The 23,480-nt window shown below is 33.3% G+C and overlaps 1 protein-coding gene and 1 pseudogene across 2 annotated transcripts in view; one reads left to right on the forward strand and one right to left on the reverse strand.

The window, feature by feature from the left end:
* Positions 1 to 23,480, forward strand: part of UBE3C (ubiquitin protein ligase E3C) — a 183,811-nt gene that overhangs the window by 42,924 nt on the left and 117,407 nt on the right. For both annotated transcript variants that reach the window (XM_077151371.1, XM_077151380.1), the window contains exons 5-10: positions 1,188 to 1,303; positions 8,152 to 8,309; positions 15,807 to 15,960; positions 16,323 to 16,543; positions 17,153 to 17,307; positions 19,594 to 19,781. In XM_077151371.1, the coding sequence (XP_077007486.1) occupies positions 1,188 to 1,303; positions 8,152 to 8,309; positions 15,807 to 15,960; positions 16,323 to 16,543; positions 17,153 to 17,307; positions 19,594 to 19,781 (992 nt within the window). The remainder of the gene's footprint in view (positions 1 to 1,187; positions 1,304 to 8,151; positions 8,310 to 15,806; positions 15,961 to 16,322; positions 16,544 to 17,152; positions 17,308 to 19,593; positions 19,782 to 23,480) is intronic.
* LOC143674954 (importin subunit alpha-1 pseudogene) lies at positions 12,845 to 14,554 on the reverse strand (annotated as a pseudogene).

Here is a 23,480-nt window from a genome sequence, read left to right on the forward strand (position 1 = left end):
TCAGATATTACAGAAAGTATTTGTATCATGTTGGTTCCTCAGAAAATAAGGACATGGTAGCTCAAAAGCATGTCAAGAAAAAAAGCTTTCTGTGAGTAAATTAATATTCAGAATGGCCCAGAGTTTTCTACCTAATTTAGGATGTCCTCTAATTTGTTATACAAAATATTTTCTTTTACATTCAGGTTTTAATCGTTTGATAGCATTTTATATGAAGAGTTTTACTTTCAAAAGAGAGACAACTTAAGATTAACAAGCAAAGTAAAGGTTACGAGGCACATTTATAACTAGCCATGTTTAACACGTTATCTTGTAACTTCAGCTGTTCTAAGTGGGTCTCATGAAATAAAATAACTGTTTCATAAAAATGTAATGGAGAGAGTTGAAGAGATTCCTTCTCAGGGATTGAGTTTTTAAAATCATTTGTGGCAATTATATACATATTATATAATCAAGACTCTGGGATAGATGTGAAAAATTGAATCCAACTTATGTAATTGGTCAGTTATTGTATCCAGTTACATACCTAACCTTGTATTGCAAATAGTAGAGCTATATGGTTGCTTGCCCTACCAAAGTTTTCTGGGGGGTAGAGGTTGAGGAGGAACAGGGTTATTCAAAAGGAAAGGATGGTAGAGAAACATACAACACAAACACACACACGCACAAAGGGGAAAAGGAAGAAAAGCAGTAACCGATATCCCACGTAATTGATGATAAATATTATGTTTCTTACCTTTTTATTATGGATTGCTGATTTGTACAAATGAACAGATTTCATTTCACGTTGACATGAGCTTCAAGAATAGTTTGTTTTAGTAACTAAGTAATTTAGCTTAATGCTGATATATTATTATTATTTTATTTATTTATTTATTTATTTATTTTTACATGGGCAGGCACTGGGAATCGAACCCGGGTCCTCTGGCATCGCAGGCAAGCATTCCTCCCTGCTGAGCCACCGTGGCCTGCCCTGCTATATTATTTTAAGATGGAAACATCAAAACATTATGCTTATACTACTAAGTAAAACCTGATGTAGAAGATTTACTTTGTATCAAGTTTTGGTTAAGTTTGATTAAGAGTGTTTTTTAGCACTTTAATAATTTGAAATCTTATGAAATTAGCAAACCTAATTTAAATTTTTATGGATTGAAAGTTCTAATTTATATGTTTTGCTATTTCAGATATGGATGTATCAGAATTTAATTAAGTACAGTTCATCGTTTGTCAAGCAGTTGGATGGATCTGAGCGACTTACATGTTTATTTCAAATAAAGAGGTTGTTGAGCCTATGTTGCAGGTAAACTTCATCTTAGAGATTTTATATAATATGTACTTCATCTTAGAGATTTTATATAATGTATTGATCACTTTGAATACGTGCTCGAAGAGCACTTTTTGTTTTTAATTTTCTGAGATATTGTGGCTTTTTCACAATATTTTTTTTGAGAATCAATGTGGAATATTCTGTCTATTACTACTTTCACTCTAAAATGATTCTGGCCTATATGACATAGAAATTAAAACCCAGATATAAATATCTTCCAGATGATATTTCTTTCCAAGGATATTCTGGAATTAGCTTGTAAAATGGTAGACTTCTTGGTTATTAGTGAATGGACTGGCCAATGATTCAATTCTCTAAATGTTTTTACTGAAGTAAAATTTGAAAATCATCTCTTTAGAATATGCCTTTAATCAGGGTCTTTTATTATTTATGTATGAACTTTAAAATAAGTCACTTCCATGGTTTTTTTGGATTTAGTCAACAAAATAATATTTTTTAATGCTGTAAGTTATATTTTCTGAATGAGAGACCAAGGTAGTTTTTAAAAATTGCTTTTATCTGTAACAGCGATATAATTTTGAAATGATTATGAGCCTTCAATATAATTTCAGTTAATTTTCTGGAAGCTGATTGCGGTAAGGGTTATTTAGGATTGTTGTCAGAAATAAGTCTCAGATAAGATGCTAAAAATAATCCATCCGGGCGGACCATGATGGCTCAGCAGGCAAAGTTCTCGTCTGCCATGCCAGAGGACCCGGGTTCGGTTCCCGGTGCCTGCCCATGTAAAAAAAAAAAAGATAATCCATTCATTATTTTTGTTTATTAATTGATCTTTTTAAAATAATTTGCTGCACTAAAGATAGGAACAGAGAACTTAGAAGAGGGAACCAGGAGGATTATGATTATGAAGATTTCATATTTTTTACTAGCTACTTTTATTCCTTGGGGAAAAAAAGCATAAAAAACTTTTACTCTGAAAAATGCACTGTATATATTTATTCACCAAAGCCCGAGTTGGTAAACTTTTTCTGTGAATGATCAGTTTGTAAATATTTTGGAGTTTGTGGGCCATATATGGTCTCTGTTACATATTTTTCTTTCTTTTTTTTATTTTCTTTCTTACAACCCTTTAAAAATGTAAAAAGCACCCTTCACTTAGGAGCCATACAAAAACAGCCTGCAGGCTGTTTAGCCCATGGGCCATAGTTTGTGGACACCTGCTCTAACTTTTGAAGATATTCATTTAGTAAGTAATTTTAATATATGGTATTTCAAATTATAATTTGACCTTCCTTTTCCAACTTTTTACTTTGAAAAATTTCAAACTCAGAAAAGTTGAAGAATATCTTGGTATCTTCCACCTAGATTCAAAAATTAGTCTTTTTTTTTACATTTGCTTTCTTTCTCCATATGTATGTCATTTTTCTAAAGCAATTGAAAATAAGCTGCAGACACAGTGAGGCTTCACTTCTAAATAATTTACCATATATCTCTTAAGAATAGAATATTCTCTTACGTAACCATAATGCTATTGTTTACAAGAAAATTGATAGTAATTCTTTGATACCATCTAATAATACACTCCATATTTCATCAATTCTCTCAAAAATTTCTTATATATTTGTGTGTGTGTGTGTGTGTGTGTATAATAGTGGGGAGTTTGTTTTAATTATCCAAGGATCCATTTATTTCACTTATTCCTCCATTGCCTGTATTTTCTTTAAACTGGAGATTGGGTCACTTAATGTTGCCACTATGGACATTTTGGGCCTGACCATTCTTTGTTGTGGGGAGCTGTCCTGAGTACCGTAGGATATTTAGTAGCAGCATCCCTGGCCTCTAACCATTAGGAACCAGTAGCACTCCTCTGCTAGTTGTGACAGTCAGAAATGTCTCCAGACATTGTCAGAGTCACCTGAAGAATAAAGTCATCCCAGTTGAAAATCACTGTTGTAGAACTTTCATTTGATTCAGTTTCAACGTATTTAATAAGAATGCTTCTACTGAAAGTAATGCGAAAGGCATATTGCATCATATCAGAGACACATAGTGAAGTATATCTCATTATTAGTGAGGCTGCATTTGATCACTTGGTTAAGGTAGAAACTGCTATTTCTCTCCACTGTAAAGGTACATTTTTCTCCTTTGGAAATAGAAGTGATCTGTGGGATGATAATTTGGTATTATGTGAATACAGCTGTGGCCAGTGGTTTTAGCATCTGTTAATGATCTATGCTTGAATCAGTGGTGATTTTTCTGATTCTGTCATTTCATCAGTGTTCATTAGCTGACATTCTTTTGTGAAGAAGAATAACTCTCCCACCCCCAGCCCCTTTTTCCCTTTAATCTCAATATGGACTCATATATTTTTAAAAATGCAATATGTGATAGTAGATGTCATTTTTGGTTCTCATATCTAGGTAGTGAGAGTCCCTTTAAGGAGCTACTATGTCCTTTTGACCTGGCCCCATTAATTTTGAAAACTTCTTTCTTTCTATGACAGTAAAATGTCTTGGACTCAACATGTACTTCTCCCACTACAGGACTGGAACATTTTTTCTCTGAGGAGCCTGTTTTTCTTTGTTTGTTTGTTTTTGATGTGAAGAATGGAATTTAGAAATGAATATTTGCAAACTAGGTGAACTACTTGTGTAGAATTATTAAATATATATTTTAAGAATGTATCATGGGGCCCTACAGACATTTCAAAGTCAAATTTAAAATCACAGAATTTTTTCTAACCTTTTATATTTATTTCTCCTTTCATCTTCAGTGAAAATCCTGGTTCTTAATTTACCTGATTTTTCTGATAAAGTATTAAAGCACTGACTTAGATATAAAACAAAAATAACAAATTGGTTCTTCTTTCTTGAATATTCTACATTTATTTTAACAAAGTGAAAATAGGAAAGTAATATGATAGGAATTTTATTTCAAGTGTGTGTTATTAATAAGCCAACAAGCTTGTCTACTGTGTATAACAGTGATTTTTAGATTGTGGAGATATACCAGAGAAAGGGTGTATGTGCTTGCTTCTGCTCTTGAAGGTTTTTAATTTCCCTAGGGATTCAAGATCATTTTTTAAAACCTAGAAAAAGAGAAGTAGAGTTTTATGTTAAGAAGAAATTGTATCTCATTATGTATTAAATGCATGAATTAACATGTAAAACAGAAATTGGTGCCACATAACTGCAGGATAAGTGGAATTTAGGTCAGTTCAGTATTGAAGTGGAGGTCAGAATACTTGGATTGCCTCTGTGGCTAACTAGCTTAAGGACCTGAGGTAAGTTATTACATAATTTTCCTTGATTATGAAATGATGAGATTGGACTAGATGCTACCTAGCTCCTTCCAAGTCCAATATTTCATTAATTCTATTAGTGATTGGACTGATGGGTAAATCTCAACTTAAAGAAAATGGTCTCCTAATCAGCTATTTCTAGTCAACTTATCCTTCAAACTCTTTTTTTTCCTTTCCATTCTATTTCTGAACTTCTCCAATCTCAGAAGAACACTTTGTATGCTACATGTTCAAGACATGTATCAAGGGTTATTAGCATCCATAGGTTTATTTGTACAGGAATCATTGTTGGTGTCTAGCATAAACTTTTAAGTATAAATTTTTATATCATTTTTATTTAATATTAGTGTTCAGTTTGTGAACAACTACTTAGCTATGTAAATTAAGTAAATTTATTTTTTAAAAAAATTTAAAGCTAATGAATATTTAAATTTCCTGCATTTCTTATGTGAGTATCAATGGGAAACAATATTGGAGTTGGTTGATCAGTTTTTTCATTTATTAAAAAAATACTTTTTGAGTTGCTTATAAATACTGGGTATGATTCTAAGTACTGGAAATATAACTGTGACAAGTCAGACATGTCTTTGTTCTCCTAGTCTGGTCTATCTGGTTTGGGAGATTGAGAATAAACAAAATAAATACATAAAATATATAGTATATTGAATAGTTTTAAGTATCGAGGAGGAAATGGGGTGTGAAATTTTGAGAGATGTGGGTTGACTTTTTAGATAGTCTGGCAGGGAAAGGTCTCACTGAGATGACTTTTGAGCCAGAACTTGAAATGATGGAACTGCCGATGTACATTATTGGAGAACTGAGCATTGGATAGAGGAAATAGCAAAAATAAAATCCTGTAGCTGGTTCTTGCCAGGTGAAGTAGTGAGGGGGCAGTATAAGGAGCTAAAGTGAGGAAGGCGAGAGAGCAATGAAGATTAATATAAGGCCTGATAGACCTTTTTTAAGGACTTTGGCTTTTATTCTGAGCAGGAAAGCCAAGGGAGAGCTTTGAGTAAAAGTGACATGATCTGAATTTTTTTCTCTGTCTCTTTAAGTTTTTATTATGAAAATTTTCATTAGTTTTAAATGTGATGAGCACTAGAGGAACATAAAACTGGATGAGATCAAGTGAATTGTTTAGAGTAGAGAATAAAAGACTGATCCTTGAAGCACTCCCAACATTAAGAGGCTGTGGAGAAGAGGAGGGAAGGAATCAGTGAGGTCAGAAAACCAAGGAAGTATTATGTCTTGGAATCCAAGTTAAAAAAAAAAGTGTTTTGAAAGATGGAGGAGTGATGATCTGCATCAAATGTTGCTGCTTGGTCAGTCAAATGAAACTAGAGAATTGATCATTGAGTTTAGTAATGTTAAATATTTTTTTTAAAAGTAAACTTGGGGCTATCAAACAAATATAAAATGAATATGTATCAAAGGTTGTTTTTAACCCATTAGATAATGAGAGAACCGGTAAGATGTTACAACTGGTTCAAATGAGGATTTGCCTTGTGTAGAATTATGTTCTCTATCTGCATTGTCCAAAATGTGGAACAATGTGCATATCAATGCATAATTTGCATTCCAATCAGTTTTTTTGCTAAACTGGCTTTTATTTCTACAGACTTGTAAAGTAGCCTAGTCAATGAATGACGAAGTAGAGAAAATCCGGTGGCTAGACAAGATACCCATTAATCTCTTTCTCTCTCTCTCTCTCTTTTTTTTCTGTCCTATTTCAAAGTCTTTCACAATTTTTCTCATTAGTAATACCATTGGTGACTTTGATGAGAACAGTAGTAGGGACAAAAGTCTGATTGAGTTGGGTTTAAAAGAATGGGAGTAGAGGAATTGTAAATCATGAGTACAGATATTCTGCAGCAAAGGTAATAAAAACATGGAATTGCTGAAGGCAGTGAGATCTAGAGGTTATTTTTAAATTGGAAAACTAATATTGCACTTGCTGATGATCCAGTATGAGAAGAGAAATTTATAATGTAAGAGAAAGAATTGCTGTAGCAATGTCTCAGTGAGAGAGGAAATATGTAGTTTGAAGGTTATATATCAGTTTGGCCTTGTATAGGGGCAAGGATAGTTTATTCATATTATCAAGAGGCCAACAACCCAGTTAAAAAAATTGGGTAAAAGGTTTGAGCAGACATTTTAGAAAAGAAAATGAGTTATCAATTCCTGAAAAGATATTCAAAATTATTAGTAATCAGAAACATACAAATTAAAATCATGAGATAGAACACCTGTTAAATGGCTAAAACTAAAAAAAAAGACAAAACAGGCATTACTAAGTATAAGGATATGGAACAACTGAGACTCTCTCATATGCTGCTGGTATAGTTTAGTTGTTCCTTATAAAGTTAAAAACAATTTCTACTACAGGAATTTAGCCCAAAGAAATTAAACATACATCTACAAAAAGACTTGTCCATAAATGTTCATAGCAGCTTCACTTATAATAGAAAAAGACTGAAAAAGGCCCAGATATCCAACAACATGTAAGTGGATAATCAAAATGTGCTTCTAAGCAGAGGAATATTACTCAGCAGTAAAGAAGGACCAATTTATCAACATAAAGATGAATCTCGGAAAAATGTTGAGTGAAAGAATGTTGACACTAAAGAGTACACATTGGGGCAGTGCAACAGTGGCTTAGTGCCAGAATATTTGCCATGCCAGAGACCAGGGTTCAATTTCCGGTGCCTGCCCATGCAAAAAAAAAAAAAAGAGAGAGAGAGAGAGAGAGAGAGAGAGTGCATATTGTATGTTTCCTTGTGTAAAATAGAAAATGCAAAGTAATCTATAGTAACAGAAAGCAGTGGTTACCACAGTGGAGTGGAGTTGTGGAAGAAATTGACTAGAGAGGGCCAAGAGGAAACTTTTGGAGTGATGGATATACTCTGTCTTGATGGTAGTGTAATCTGTAAAAACTCACTGTATTGCCTGCTTTATGCAGATATAGATAAATGTTGTAGTTGTAATTGTATCTCTGTAAAGTTTTTTTTTTTTTTTTTTGAGAAAAGACATTTTAAAAGAAGATTTGATTTTGTGACAACTAAACCTTTCCTTTTGCCTACAGTTCTTCGCATGGTAAGAAGGAAAGTTTTAGTCAAAATGATAGATGACAGAATCAGAAATATGTTGTCTGTTCTATTTAGAAGATGTTACAGGCGAACTCTTGAAGACATCTTTGAAGGAGGTGATATACACTTTTAGAGAGATCTTTATCTGAGCTGGATTAGACTTAGCTTCTCTTGGTATGATCCATATATTATATCACGTATCACACTCTGTAATCTTTGTTTTTTCTTGTCAGTTTTTCCCTTACAATTAAATTTTTTTTCAACTCTCAAAAACTCTGAAAACTTTAAAAGTGTGAATGACAGAATGTTTGATCATATTCCTGTCTGTCTTTGAATCATGCCCACTTTTAGAGATTCTAAAAGACGTTTACCATAGTGAATGAGAGTAAATTCATTAAAACTAAATTTGAGAAAGCTTTTGGTAACATTTGCCATCTAGTAAGTGTGTAAATGATACTTTTTTCATTTTACAGATTACTGCAAAGTTGTAACGATGACAGTTTGAATGTTGCACTTCCAATGAGAATGCTTGAAGTATTTTCATCTGAAAATACTTATTTGCCTGTTTTACAAGATGCTGGCTATGTGGTGTCAGTAATTGAACAAATTTTGCACTACATGATTCAAAATGGTAAGTAGTAAGTGGGTTAGACTGAATTAGCATTGTGTGAAGTAATCATAGGCCATGATGTTTTTTTTTAACTTTTTTTATTAATTAAAAAAAATTAACAAACAAAACATTAAGATATCATTCCATTCTACATATACAATCAGTAATTCTTAATATCATCACATAGTTGCATATTCATCATTTCTTAGAACATTTGCATCGGTTTAGAAAAAGAAATACAACAGAAAAAGAAATAAAACGATAACAGAGGAAAAAAAAAGATTATGCATACCATATCCCTTACCCCTCGCTTTCATTTACCACTAGCATTTCAAACTAAATTTATTTTAACATTTGTTCCCCCTATTATTTATTTTTATTCCATATGTTCTACTCTTCTGTTGATATAGTAGATAAAAGGAGCATCAGACATAAGGTTTTCACATTCACAGAGTCTCATTGTGAAAGCTATATCGTTGTTCAATCATCATCAAGAAACATGGCTACTGGAACACAGCTCTACATTTTCAGGCAGTTCCCTCCAGCCTCTCCACTACATCTTGAATTTAACAAGGTGATATCTACTTAATGCATAAGAATAACCTCCAGGATAACCTCTCGACTCTGTTTGGAATCTCTCAGCCATTGACACTTAATCTCATTTCACTCTTCCCCCTTTGGTCGAGAAGGTTCTCTCAATCCCTTGATGTTAATTCTCAGCTCATTCTAGGGTTTTTCTCAGTCCCTTGATGCTGAGTCTCAGTTCATTCCAGGTTCTCTGTCCCATGTTGCCAGGAAGGTCCACACCCCTGGGAGTCATGTCCCACGCAGAGAAGGGGAGGGTGGTGAGACTGCTCGTCATGTTGGCTGAAGAGAGAAGCCACATCTGAGCAACAAAAGAGGCTCTTTGGGGGTGACTCTTAGGCCTAAATTTTAAGTAGACTTGACCTATCCTTTGTGGGGTTAAGATTCATATGAACAAACCCCAAGACTGGGGGCTCAGCCTATAGCTTTGGTTGTCCACACTGCTTGTGAGAATATCAAGAATTCAACTTGGGGAAGTTGAATTTCTCCCCACTTTCACCATTCCCTGAAGGGGGCTTGCAAATACTTTTCCAGTCACTGATCAAATCACTCTGGGATTCATCAGGGCATCACTCTGGACAAACCAACAAAATCTCATGTCCTACCTGAGATTCCAAGTACTTATGACATTCAATCAGACTATCTACATGAGTTATATTAGGAAATGCTCTAGTCAAAATCTAAATTTTGTACCAAATAAACATTTTTTGCTTTAGTCTCACACATAAGGTGATATTTTAAAATATTAATTATCTATTTTCAGCACCCTGCAATAATGACATTCCTTTGTTCTTCCTCATGCCAAAACATTTTTAAAATTTGTACATTGTACATTTCACTATTATTATACACTCTAGGCATTCCTAGATTATACCATCTCGATCTTTACCATCTATCTTTCTTTCTGATTTCATTTATGTCCCCAGCCCTCCTCCCTCTAGGCCATGATGTTTTTTAGAGCTCATATAATTTAAACATGAAAGTATGTTTTTGTAACAGAAGCATTATGCACTATGGAGGGAAGCACCTATTTAACTCTTAAATTTTCTTTTGCTTGAACATGAAGAAAATTAATATATTGTTACAGAAATTGGTCCAAGTAAGTACTGAAGTCAAATATTTGTATTTTTTTGTGTGTCTCCCTACATATATATTTCTGTATCTATATATACACACACACAGAGGCAGATATGTGATAAGTATATCATAGGGAATTTTGTTCACCTTTTTTTTTTTTTTGGTAACAGGGTGATGGTGCATGAGCTAAAAATCAAACCAGAGTCTCCTGTGGGGCAGACGAGAATTCGACTACTGACTCATGCACCTCCTCTAGTCAAATATTTGTATTTACATTGAAACAATCAGTCTATAACTGAGCAGGAATGTATCTTACTATTTTATGATGATTCTTGAGTTGCTATGAAAGATAATTATTTTGTTAAAAATAACACAAACATTTGAACTAAATCAGTTGAAGAATCCATCTTATTATAAAGTAAATCTTACTATTTTTTTATTGAAAGCGTGATAAACTATTATATTAGTTCAATTATAGAGAATAGGATGTTTAATGTATTTTATTTGTTTTTATTGACTCAGGGTTAAAGTATTTATACATTTGCACTCTTCGTAAAAATGATTGTGCTACATCAGATATATTAACCTGTATCTCAGTTTCCTCTGAGGGCACATTTCCTCTGAGTGACACAGTTTTGGAGAAAGACTGAAATAGACATAGTTTTAAAATCTTTTATGGTGACTTGAGCAAATAAAATAAAGCTAAAATTAAAAAAATCTTATTCTCTGTAATCTCACAGGTAGAAAGCCAAACACTTCAGGGTGTCTGGACACCAGAAATATTACTCATACTAAAAGAAATCATAAAAGAAGCTATAAGTAGTTGTAGAAAGCAATAAGTACTGGTAGAAGTATAAACAATTTCACCTTAGTTTTCTTAAAGTGATAGACATATCTAGTTTAAATTTAACCGATTTAATTCTCTGGACTAAAAACGGTAAAAACAAGTTTAAAATTTCTTAAATCTTAAAAAGGCCAAGTTAGTGCACAGGTAGTTCAGTGGGTAGACTTCTTACCTGCCATGCAGGGAACCCAGGTTTGATTCCTGGCCCATACACTGCCTTCCTGCCCCCCAAAATCCCAAAAAACCTTGTGAACAAAATTCCCTATGAATATTTTTGTTTAATATTTTTATTGGGAAATCTTCACACACATACATTCCATACATGGTATACAATCAGTGGCTCACAGTATCATCACATAGTTGTGTATTCATCACTATGATTATTTTTAGAACTTTTGCGTCACTCCAGAAAAAGAAATAAAAAGAAAACAAAAAACTCATGCCACCCCATACCCCTTAACCCCTCACTCTCATCGACCACCAGTATTTCAATCTACCCAATTTTTTACTCTTTCTCTCCCCCTATTATTTATTTATTTATTTTATCCTTATTTGTTTACTCATCTGTCCATACCCTGGATAAAAGGAGCATCAGACACAAGGATTTCACAATCACATAGTCACATTGTAAGTGCTGTTTCGTTTATACCATCGTCTTCAAGAATCACCTTTGCTTAATATTTTAATAATATTTTAAAGTGACATCTGATGATTTTACTTGTATCTGGGACTTCTAGAGAGGCAGCTTTCAAATGCAAGTATCTGGTTCTTTTATTACTAGTTTATTGCTAACTGCAGATCTCAGCTCCAGCTGTGAGGTTTTTAAAGTACTATTTATTAGAACTGTTAGAGCTTTTCCTTGGGTTTAAAAAAAGAGTTTGTTAAAACTTAGGACAACCACTGAGTTAATTAAAAGAACATTGAAATTCATAGACGGATTTGATCTTTTAAAAAACAAGTTAGTGGTAATTAGTTGTTGATTTATGTATTCTTATTTATGACTAAACTCTAGATGAGAATTTTCACTTTTTCTATTTTCTAAAAATGTAAGGAAGATAACCAAGAAATATGCATTATTTTGAAAAATGTCTAAAAATATGAAATGCTTGAGAGTGTTACAGTGAAACTATTGCTTCCAGCATGTTGCTTCTGGCATTTTCAGTTGTTTTGATAAATTATTTCCTGATATTATTATTTTATAAAATTTTAGCATTTTTTGTAAATTATAGTTTGTATATTTTAACTGCACATTATATGCTATGACTTAATATGAAGCTTTTGAACAGTTGCATCTGAACTTTAGTTAATACAGTAGTGATGCCATCAGTTAATCTATTCACTGGTTAATGATATACTTTCACATTGTGAATTTTTAATAATTCTTGATTATTTACATCTTTCAGTTTTATTACAAGAGAGTTTTCATGCTTCCTTGTTGAGTCACTAGTAATATAATAGTTTAGAGTTGGGGTAGTTGCAAGGTAGGTCCAATGATGGCTACTGAGTGTTTATTTGGTAACCATAATTTAATTTCAAAGGTTTATAGGATTATTTTTAAAAAATATCATAAAGAAGTGGATTCTGTTTTTAATATGTGCCACTGAATATGAGTTTAGAATAGTGAGATGCTCACAAGACATACTTGAATATTATTATTATTTTATAATAAAGGGGCAAATATTTCTAAAAGAATATATGATTTGGATCATTGGTGTTTCCAGAGTTTGTGTGTATTGTACATTCTTAAATCCCATCAGAGACCTAGAAAGGAAACCTTAGTAAAGGTTTTTTTTTTTTTTTTTGAAGAAAAGGGTGGAATTTAATCTTTATTTACAGGACACTGCAAGATATGAAATTTCACACAGAAATAAGAAAATGCATTGAGAGGACAGGTTTCATACAGTATGTACAGTTTGGAACTGTTCAAGGATAGTATTGTTATAAAAAGTGCTACATAACAAATCACATTTAAAAAGAGTTCTTAAAATAGAGAAACAACAAGACAAATGTATACCAAACATAGTACACAAACAAACCTCAACTGTACAATCTAAAAGTTAAAAGTTCCAGGAGTACTATCTTGAACTTGGAAGATATAGCCTTCAGAGGTAGTTTCTGGCACAACATTCTGATCTTCTTCTTCCTCTCCAGAGAAATACTTCTCAATCAAGCTTAATGAAACCTTGTAAGCAGACTCATTTTCATGGTTTTGCAGAGCTTCAATTTTGTCCAAGCCTCCACATTCTTCAATCATTATACTAAGTTTATCAGTTTCACCTAGTTTCTCAGCAGCCTGAAAGATATTTGAAATGGCATCCAGAATAACCAGAATAATTTTGGTATCTTTCACAGTTAAAAAGTTCATCAACGGTTCTATTATGCCACAATGGACAAGATATACAATCTGTTCAACTGTTCCACCACTTGTATAGTTGGTCACAGCCCACACAGCTTCCTTTTGTGTTTTAAAGTCTGCCTTAGAAAGAATGCTAATGAGGAATGGGACTAATCCATGATTGACTACTTGCTGTATCTGGTCCTGACGGCCAGCTGTAATGTTTGACAATGTCCATGTAGCTTCCTTCTGAATATTAGTTTTGGGGTTAGTTAGTAGGTTGGGAAAGACAGCAAGTGCTCCTGCATCTATTACAACCTGAGTCTGTTCATCTGTCCCAGTAACAATATTTCCTATGGCTCTTAGTGCAGGAGTCACAATTGGCAATTCAGTAGCCCCTAGAAGCTTCACAAGCTGTGGCACAACTCCAGTTTTCACAACCATTTCAATCCGTTCATTTGGACCGTCAGTAAGATAGGAAATGGCCCAGCAGGTATCTGCCAATACTTCAGGATCATCATGATGCAGGAGACGCACTAAAGTAGGAAGAATTTGCTCAACAGCATCTAATGGGGGTACAGGATTTTTGTTTCGACAAAGGTTGGAAAGTGTCCAAGTAAGATTACGTAAGTAACCACATGCTAAAGATGACATGTCAGGAACTGCAAGTAGAGCCAACAGAGGATCAACTGCACCATATTTGATAACCAAGTCTCGGAAAGATGAGCCATCACCTGCAATGTTTCCTAGAGCCCATACAGCTTGCTCACTGATGAGAGTGTGAGGAGATGCCAACAGAAAAATGAATGCTGGGATAGCACCTCCATCTACCACAGCCTTGGTCTGTTCTGATGTTCCAGAAGCAATGTTAGTGAGTGCCCAAGCAGATTCAAATTGAATGGGAGTACAATCAGTTCTGCCCAAGAAGGTCACAAATTTTGGAATCAAACCAGCCTGGATTATGTTGTCTATTGGGGGCTGTTTTTCCCTAGAAAGCAGTTTCCTAGCAGCTTGAGTGGCTTGGAGTTGGCTTTCCAAATTGTTGCTATTTATGCCTTTGACAATGTCATCAACAGACCAATTTACAGTGCCCTGGTTATTACGGTTTTCCTGCAGTGGAGAAGTAGCATCATCAGGAAAAGAGCTGACATTTCTCCTTTTCAGCATCTGGTTATCCTTCTTAGCTTTCCTCAGCTCCACATTAACTTCTGTACGTCGTCGCCTCATTTCTGTACTGTCTTTCCTCTTGTTCTTGAATCTATTAAGGTGGGCAGCTGGTGAATTAGCATTCTCATTGGTGGACATTGTTGTGAGACAAAGGGAGAAAGGTCAGGAGCGGGCTTGGGCTTCCTCAGGAGGATTGACAGTGCTCACAGCCTGCGAGTCTACTGCGCTCGAAACGTCCAACACGACTCTGCCCGAAGACTGTGTCCTTAGTAAAGATTTTAGAAGTACTTCTGCTTACATAGATGTTGCCTTTTAAAAATTAACTTTCTCAATGCTTAGAATGCAGGCTCCAAGTATATCATTTCCACTAAAAGAAACTTAAGACACCATTGTGAAAAGGTTGATTCCAGGTCAGGGTCAGGAAATGTAAGAGACTGGAACATTGTGTCCTGTCAGAGAGCAAAGAAGCTCTCAAAGACTATTTAGACTCAAACCCAACCTGAAATCCATTACCACTGGTCAAAGATGAGACATCATAAACCTCAGTGAGAATAGCTGTAGTAGATTGAAGTATATCAAATATGTTTAAATCCATAAGTTTAATATGATATTTAAAAAAAAGAGGACTAATTGAATACTTGGATACTGATGAACCAATTCGTTATTTTAAAAGTGGCAGATAAATGGACAGAATTAAGTATTGATCCTGCTTTTCCTACATGAATTGTTTGTACCACAGGATAACCAAGTAATTGAGGGGAAATTTCTCTTTATAGAAATACATCAGTTAATAAATACAAGAGTGAAAGAATTGGAATATTACCATTTGTCAACTTCTAATGAATGAGTATTTCTAGGCACTGATCATTAACAGATGCTAAATGGGTGATAGGTGGTTGGGGATAAATTTAAGGGAATAAAAAAATGATGTAGTTGTCAACTCTGTAGTTAAAAGGAGACTAAGACAAATAAAAACATTGTACTGTACAAAGCTTATTTGGATTCTGATTCAAGCAAATGAGTTAAATAAAATTTATAATATTAGACATTTGAGCATTGATTATTTTTGGTAATAAGGAATGACTATTAATTTGTCTGTGATAGTGGTATTTTTTAAAAATAAAGTCCTTATCTTTTTGGAAATAGATATTGAAATATTTAGATTTAGATTTACTTCAAAATGAGGGAGGATATATAGAGATGCATGCTGAAACAATTACAAATGACATGGTTTCTTGGATATACTTCAGAATGAATGGGAGTATAGATTACACAAAGTTGGCCATAAACTGATCATTCTTAACTTTAGATTATGGGTACATAGGGTTTAATATACCATTTAAGTTCTTCTATATTTGTTTAAAGTATTCTTTAACAAAAAGTTAAGGAAAAATTAACCTAAATTTAGACTTACAGAGATTTGTAAAACAGCATTTAAAAATTAATTTTTTTCCTTATTACATATAAAAGGTACCACCAAATTTTAAATATGTTTTTTCCTTTCTTTTAGGGTATTATAGATCTCTCTACTTGTTAATTAACAGCAAGCTTCCATCAAGTATTGAATATTCTGATATATCTCGAGTTCCTATAGCAAAAATTTTGCTAGAGAATGTTCTAAAACCATTGCACTTTACTTACAACTCCTGCCCAGAAGGTGCAAGGTGAGAATGCAAAGAGTTACTGATTTTATAATTTCCCAAGATCTGTATCTAACAATAACTTTTACTGAAGATGCCATTTTAATATAGACTTTAAAGTCAAATTTTTACTTCATTATTGTGTTTCAGTTTAGAGAAAAATAGACTTTTTGAATCTGGCTTGCAGTCTACTATAAATTTCCTGCTTTCTAGTAACTGTCAGAAGATAACAAAAGATGGTAGAGTTTTTGTAAACTACTTAACTTTGATTACTTTAGAATTTTAGATGATCTATTTTGATGAATAGTTTGAATGTTAACTTTAATCAGTGATTTTATGAATGATATGCCTTGATTTTGTAAAAAAAGTTCCATTTTTCTTTTCAGGCAACAAGTTTTTACAGCCTTCACAGAGGAGTTTTTGACATCACCTTTTACCGATCAGATTTTTCATTTCATCATTCCAGCCTTAGCAGATGTACAGACTGTTTTCCCTTATGAACCCTTTCTGAATGCGCTGTTGTTAATAGAGAGTAGATGTTCAAAAAAAAGTGGTGGAGCACCGTGGCTTTTCTACTTTGTTTTAACTGTTGGAGAAAATTATGTGGGTATGAAATACAAGATATATTTTAACCGAACTCATGTATAGGTAGCATTAGCAGATAAGTAAGGAGAAAGAATGTGGTAGTGAATGTTATATTGTAAAGATAGTCTTAAGTTAAGGGTGAGAATTTCTTGGAAAAGTGTGTTGCTGAAGTAAGGTCTGGTGGTGTCCCTTGTGTTTTCTGGCATCGTTTTAAAAAGTCTGATATTGTGAGTTCTTTTCCTTCCTATATTTTTTAGCTCTCTTGCACATTCGATATGGCAATATCATCTTAATAAACCGCCTATCATATATTTTTTTAAAAATCTGATGTAGATACATGTTTTATAAGACTTCAGATTTAAAAAGAGAATGTTAAAGTTAAGCAGAAGAACTTAAGTGAGTTAAATGAGTGCAGGAGTGTTTTTCCCACTTGCACTAAATTATAATGGGTCAATTCTAAAATAGCTTCTTCCTCTACTATATTTTAATACATACGTATAGATGTGAATTGTTAGAATTTTAAGAATAAGTTCTGGTCAGAAATGCCTGAGTATGCAAAAAATGGTACCTGGGTTTTCCAGATTTAAAAATTTTTCTATTAAAATGTCTTATAATTGATTGTTTCACAAAGGGACCCTCTCTGAGGAAGGACTGCTAGTGTATTTAAGAATACTTCAGACCTTTCTTTCTCAGTTACCGGTTTCAACTGCCAGTGCCGGCTGTAATGATTCAGCCAGTGATTCTGAAGATGAGAATGAAGAAGCAGACAAGCAGACAAACACCCCTGTAAGCACCTGTGTGCATGCCTGTGTGCAGTGAGTGGATTACACTGTTATCCAGATTCATCTGATTTTGAAGCAGTTTTTTTTTAAAACATGATGTGCATTCTTATTTTTAATTATATAAGCTATACATTAAGTGTTCTTGTAAAACACTCAAAACTCCATTCCTCTTCCATCATATTTCCTCCCTAGAGATAAATCCTAGTGATTTGAAATATATTCTGCCATTTCTTTTAATGAACATTTACAGATAAATACACACACACACACACACACACAATTTTGTGTTTGCTTTTTTAATACAAAATAGGGTCATACTGTATATTAATTTAATTATTTATTTAGGAACTGTTCCTAAATATGAAATTGTTGGGTTCATGGTTAAATTACTTTTTACCCTATGTTGTGAATACTGAGTAATATATTTTATAATTTTTACCAGTTTATGGATGATAAATGCTATGATTTATTTTTAAATTAATTTTAGGTACATAATCACATATGCTCTTGACAGTTACCATTAAAAGTTTAGTGTTTGTTTTGTAGGGAAAAAAAAAAGCTTTAGGGCATTCATGGTGGCTCAGCAGGCAAGAATGCTTGCCTGCCATGCCAGAGGACCCAGGTTCGATTCCCGGTGCCTGCCCATGTAAAAAAAAAAAAAAAAAAAAGAATATAAAAAAGCTTTAAAATTATATGTGTATATTCACCCACACATATTATTTGTGTCTTACTATAAGTGATATATCTGCAACTGACCTTTTTTTCTCTTAAGTAAACAATATGAAAAGAAAAAAACAGATCAGCCATAACCAAAGCTTAAGGGTGGTAGGGGGAAGAGTTTGATTACAAAGGGATAAAACAAATTTGGAAGGGAGTGGTGGAGCGGTTGCACTCTGTCAAAATTCATATAGACTATGTTTGTGTGAGAGATGATGGAAAGTCCTTTCCTTATTGTGTACACACAACATGATAATAGCAGAATATGATGGAACATGCAAAAGAAAACATCACCCAGTTTCTTTTTGCTTATGGTTATATTTTTAGTATTTAAAAAATGAAATCAGTTTAGCCATTTTTTCCTCTTAATTTATGCTTATGGGAAATTATGCTGTACTCTTTTTTAACTCATGAAGGTTTTAAGATCTGTTTCTTAGATTTATATAATTTTAAACTCAAATTTCTCTTCTGTTTTTCATTTAGTCTCTTCATTTTTTCCCTTGCTTTGAGTATTACACATTCTTTTCTGTCTACCATTTGGGTTTCGAACTGATGACTCACTTGTAAGCCACGTCCTCACATGATTGGCCCCAAATCATTTATTTCTGAATCAGATCTTTTGGTATCTGTGTTTGTCTTCCTATGAAACTTAATTATGTAGAATTTAACTTAGTTGTATGAGTTTTTCCAGGCCCAAAGTTCACTATTTATATATTCTTTTGTCCTTTAGGTTTTCTGTATCATGTGTTAGGTTATGCTTATCTATATACTTTTATTATTTTGGTATGTGGTTTGGGAATCGAACCTGGGTCTCCTGTATGGAAGGCGAGCATTCTACCACTGAACTACCTGTGCACCCTAAAAATTATTTCTAAATTATACACTAAAAAATAGTACACTAGTATAGTATTCTCTTGTTCTAATTCACCTTTTATTTGGTCCATCTTATTTAAAGATTCAGATTTGACAGATGGATTTTATTGCTTTTATCTCTAAAGCAGTATTTTATTTGGCAGATTATTATAAGTTACATCCTTTAGTAATACCCCAAATGAGTAAACTGCATAGAACATTAACTTCATAGGTTTTGTTCAACAAATCAGTTCTTCTACAGAAATGATTGATGTTAAGTAGTAGATATATTACACGTATCATTTGATAATTTTAAAAAGTTCTTTAATGTTCTCACATATTTTACTTTAAATACGATCTTTCAAATAGTACAAAATGGAAATGTCACACATTTTCACATATGATGCTCTTAATACAACTTGATCTAAAAAATATGAAACAAGTTTTTCTTAATTTAATTCTTAATATTTTGTCACATCAAAAGGCAAAAACTGAATATTCGCAGTTCCTGGTTCCTATGGATTTCTAGATGATCTCAGATTACTTTAATGGATTCATTAGTAGGGATATTTATATGTTCATTGTGATGTCAGTAATTTTTAGATAATGCTATTATGCATTTTCACTTGAAGAAAAAAACTATTTTATAAATGTTTTCATGTGGAGGTAAGTTCTAATAAAACATTCTTAACTTAAACTAATTTTTCTGATATGTTTTTAGGAGGATGGTAGATTGACAATACCATATATAACCGAGGAATGTCTGAAAAAGTTGGATACGAAACAGCAGACAAACACTCTATTAAATATGGTATGGAGGGATTCAGCTAGTGAAGAAGTATTTACAATGATGGCTTCCATCTGCCATACACTAATGGTACAGCATCGAATGATGGTGCCTAAAGTCAGGCAAGTATGTTTTAATTTTTAATGAACAGTAGAGTGCTCATAAAATATGCTTTCCTCTTCTATGGTTTGCTTTGATCACAATATATACATATCTGTTTTATCTTATAGTTTCTGATAGAATGTAATATAAAACTAGTCCGAACGTTCCAAGCATTTCATAGAAAACTTTTCAAGTTTTGCTTCTTTTTCTTTTCTAAAACAACTAAAATGTTTGAGTCCTTTCTCTAGACTGAAAGGCTTTGAAGTGCCCTGTAATATGTTAAAACAATAATTCTTATATTTCTGTAGTCACTTGATAATGAAATAGGAGTTTAGAAGTTTTATCCCCATCTTTAAAAGTTAGACTCATACCTGCATTATAGAACCAATATATTACATACATTTTTAGGTGTTTTTCATAATACTCTTTTTTATCAGATTGCTCTTGGCAATTTACCCTGGTAGTCTGAAATTTTCCTTTATTAAAATTTTGAAATAAACTTTTGGGTAGAATAAAACAGAACATATGAGATAAAAATGTGGCTAATTTGTGCTTAAATTATATAATTTAACACTATAAATATATAATAGAGAACTATTATAAAATGTACAATGCCAATGCAAAAATATTTAGTTCAACTAGGATTTGGGAAACTTATTTCGTACAAACTGAAGAAAGGAGCCATCTGTCAATAATTAGGTCTTATGGTTATATCATCTGATTTATGTTACCCATAAATAATTCTGCTTTTATAAAATGTCATCCTTCCATAACATGAAAGAGCCCTTTCTTTTGGTTAGGAAAACAGTCTTTGAAATGAAATGTAAGTAAGGAAAGCATAATCAGTTGAAACAGCCTTGTAAACAATAATGTAGCCAACTAATTAGGTGCTATCTTAGTTCACTCGTGTTTATTACTATTGGAGGAAGTAAGATGTCAGTGAAACTGTGATCCCTCGATTAGGTAATTAGCTCTTTGTGAACTAATTGCATTAGAGCAGGATGTGAGATCTGAGGATAGCAGCTGAACTGGGACACTTGCTTTATTGTCGTATAAAGTCCATTGCTTTGTGTAGTAATTACTGGATTTAAATGCATCAGTGCTCTGGTCTGAGGTTTACTAGTGAACAGCTTCCAAAAGGTGCTTAATGAGTAAAGAACTATATATATATATATATATAGCCTTAATTTTATGAGTACAGCACCTATTTCCTCTAGGAAACTACTCTAGGAATTTTATTTTTGGTTTAAATATATTGTTTTTTAAAAAATATTTTTTACTTTAAAATTATTTCAACCATATAGGGCAGTTAGAAAAATAATAACGTTAGATTTTAAGTATTTAGAATGGTTTTCATAGCTCAAGAAAGTACAAATAGGCTTATTTTAGCTGTGGTAGATTTTACATGCTTTCCATTTTGATTTTTTTAAAAAATATTTAAAAAGATGATTAGTAAATTCCTTACCAAAATCTCATGTCCTCCTAGGCTAATATTAGTAACTCTTATTTTCAGGGTTAGGGTTTGCAGTTTTAATTTCTATTTTAAATTAATTGTCAGGACATATGAAAAAATAAGGAAGGTTCTCTTTACATTGATATGGAAAGATTTCCAAGATACATATATTTAAGTGAGAAAAGGGGCATACAACACAATGTTTAATCTGTCACTTATTTTGTACGAAAGGTGGAAAAAATAAGAATGTGTCTTTATATTGCATAAAGAAACCTGGAAGAATTATAAGAAACTGAAAAAGTGATTACTCATGTCTTGGATGTATTTGGAAGCATAGAGATGGAGGAGAAATATTTAATCAGTAGTTATTAAATATTTAATATTCTTTTGTTTTTTAATTAAGTGAATGTATTCACTTAATTCTTTAAAAAGAAAGTAATCAACGAATTGCCAACCCCTTTTATAAGAGGACATTTCAAAATCTTACCATCAAACTTGGAACTCTGAATAAATCATAGGATTCAAAATTATTTTTTCTTAAGAAAACATAAATTTTAAATTATGCATAAATAGTAACTGATTGCATTGTGAGAGGGGAAAAAGCAGTGGAGGCACTATCCTAACATCTAGAGAACTAGAATTAGAAGGTAGGATATTTAACTAGATACCTTTAAAGGAAAATCTGCTTCAGACTTAGAATTCTTAGTGGATGACTTTTTACGTTTTATTTGATGAATTTGTGATCATATTGTTTGAAAATGTTAAGCTTTGAAATGTGGAACATTGCATCTGTTCATTGTCTTCATTTCTGCTCACCCCAATATTTGGCTTGTTCTTACATTGCTCAGTTGAAACTGCTCTTGGCAGTTTGACCAGAGACTTGCATACTGCTCAGTCTTTTCTATCTTAGCTGACACTTCTGTGTGATATTTGACATTCCTCATTATTCCTTTCTGAATCTCTTTCTCCTGTTAGTTTCACAGATGCTGTGTTCTCATGAATTTTCCTTTGCCTTTTGGGCTTCTCTTTCTCACTTTCTTCGTGAGTTCTCCCTTTTCTCTATCCCTTTTTCTCTCTACTTTCTATATTTCAGAGTTTCCTAAACTTCGACTTCTCTTTCTATTCAGATTTTCAGGGTTTTTTTCTGTTCAGTTGGTTCCCTGAGTGACCGCTTAATATAAGTGGCTTCAATTACATTCTCATGACCCCAAATTTGTATCTTTAGCTTAAATAACTTTCTGGTGCTCCAGACTCTTATTTAACTTAGTAGAATATGACCTCTAGGATCTCTCTTCAGATTCCTCACTCCCTGTCTAAAACTGAATTTAGCATCTGTTCTAGTTTGCTAGCTGCTGGAATGCAACTCACCAGAAACGGATTGGCTTTTAATAAAAGGGGATTTATTTTGTTAGTTCTTCAGAGGAAAGGCAGCTAACTTTCCACTGGGGCTCTTTCTTACTTGGGGAGGCACGGGATAGTCTCTGCTGGCCTTCTCTCCAGGCCTCTGGGTTCCAACATCTTTCCCCAGAGTAATTCCTTTCTGCATCTCCAAAGGCCTGGGCTGAGCTGCCAGTGCTGAGATGAGGAATGCTGAGCTGCTTGGGCTGTGCTACTTTGAGCTCTCTCATTTAAGCACCAGCCAATTAAGTCAAACATCATTCATTGCAGCAAGCATACCTCCTAGCCGACTGCAGATGTAACAAGCAACAGATGAGGTTCACACACCATTGGCTCATGGCCACAGCAACAGAACTAGGTGCCTTCAGCTGGCCAAGTTGACAACTGAATCTAACTACCACAGAATCTTTCCCCCAAAACCTACTGTCCCCATCTTGGTGAATGGTACCATCATTTACCTGAGTGTCTGTGCCAAAAACCTGGAATCATACTAGTTAGAACTGTGGTGTCCTGTATTATAGCCACCAAGTAAATGTGACTACTTAAATTTAAATTAATTAAAATTAAGTAAAAATTCATTTCTTGAATCGAACTAACCACATGTGACTAATTGCTATTATGATGCTTATTTCCATCATCACAGAAAGTTGTATTGGGCAGTGCCTCTTAGGATTTAGGACTTGTACCTTTCTTAGTAATTCCCCATGTGCATTCTGTCATCATGATCTGTCAGCACCACATTCATTATGTCATGTTTTGCCAGACTGAATTGTTGAAAATATAACCTTCATTATTTCATTTTCCATTCTCTTGCTTAAACATCCATCAGTGGATCCCCTTTGCTTTCAGGAAAAAATTCAAATTCCTT

Source organism: Tamandua tetradactyla, chromosome 1, assembly GCF_023851605.1.
Source record: "Tamandua tetradactyla isolate mTamTet1 chromosome 1, mTamTet1.pri, whole genome shotgun sequence".
Taxonomy (NCBI): Eukaryota; Metazoa; Chordata; class Mammalia; order Pilosa; family Myrmecophagidae; genus Tamandua; species Tamandua tetradactyla.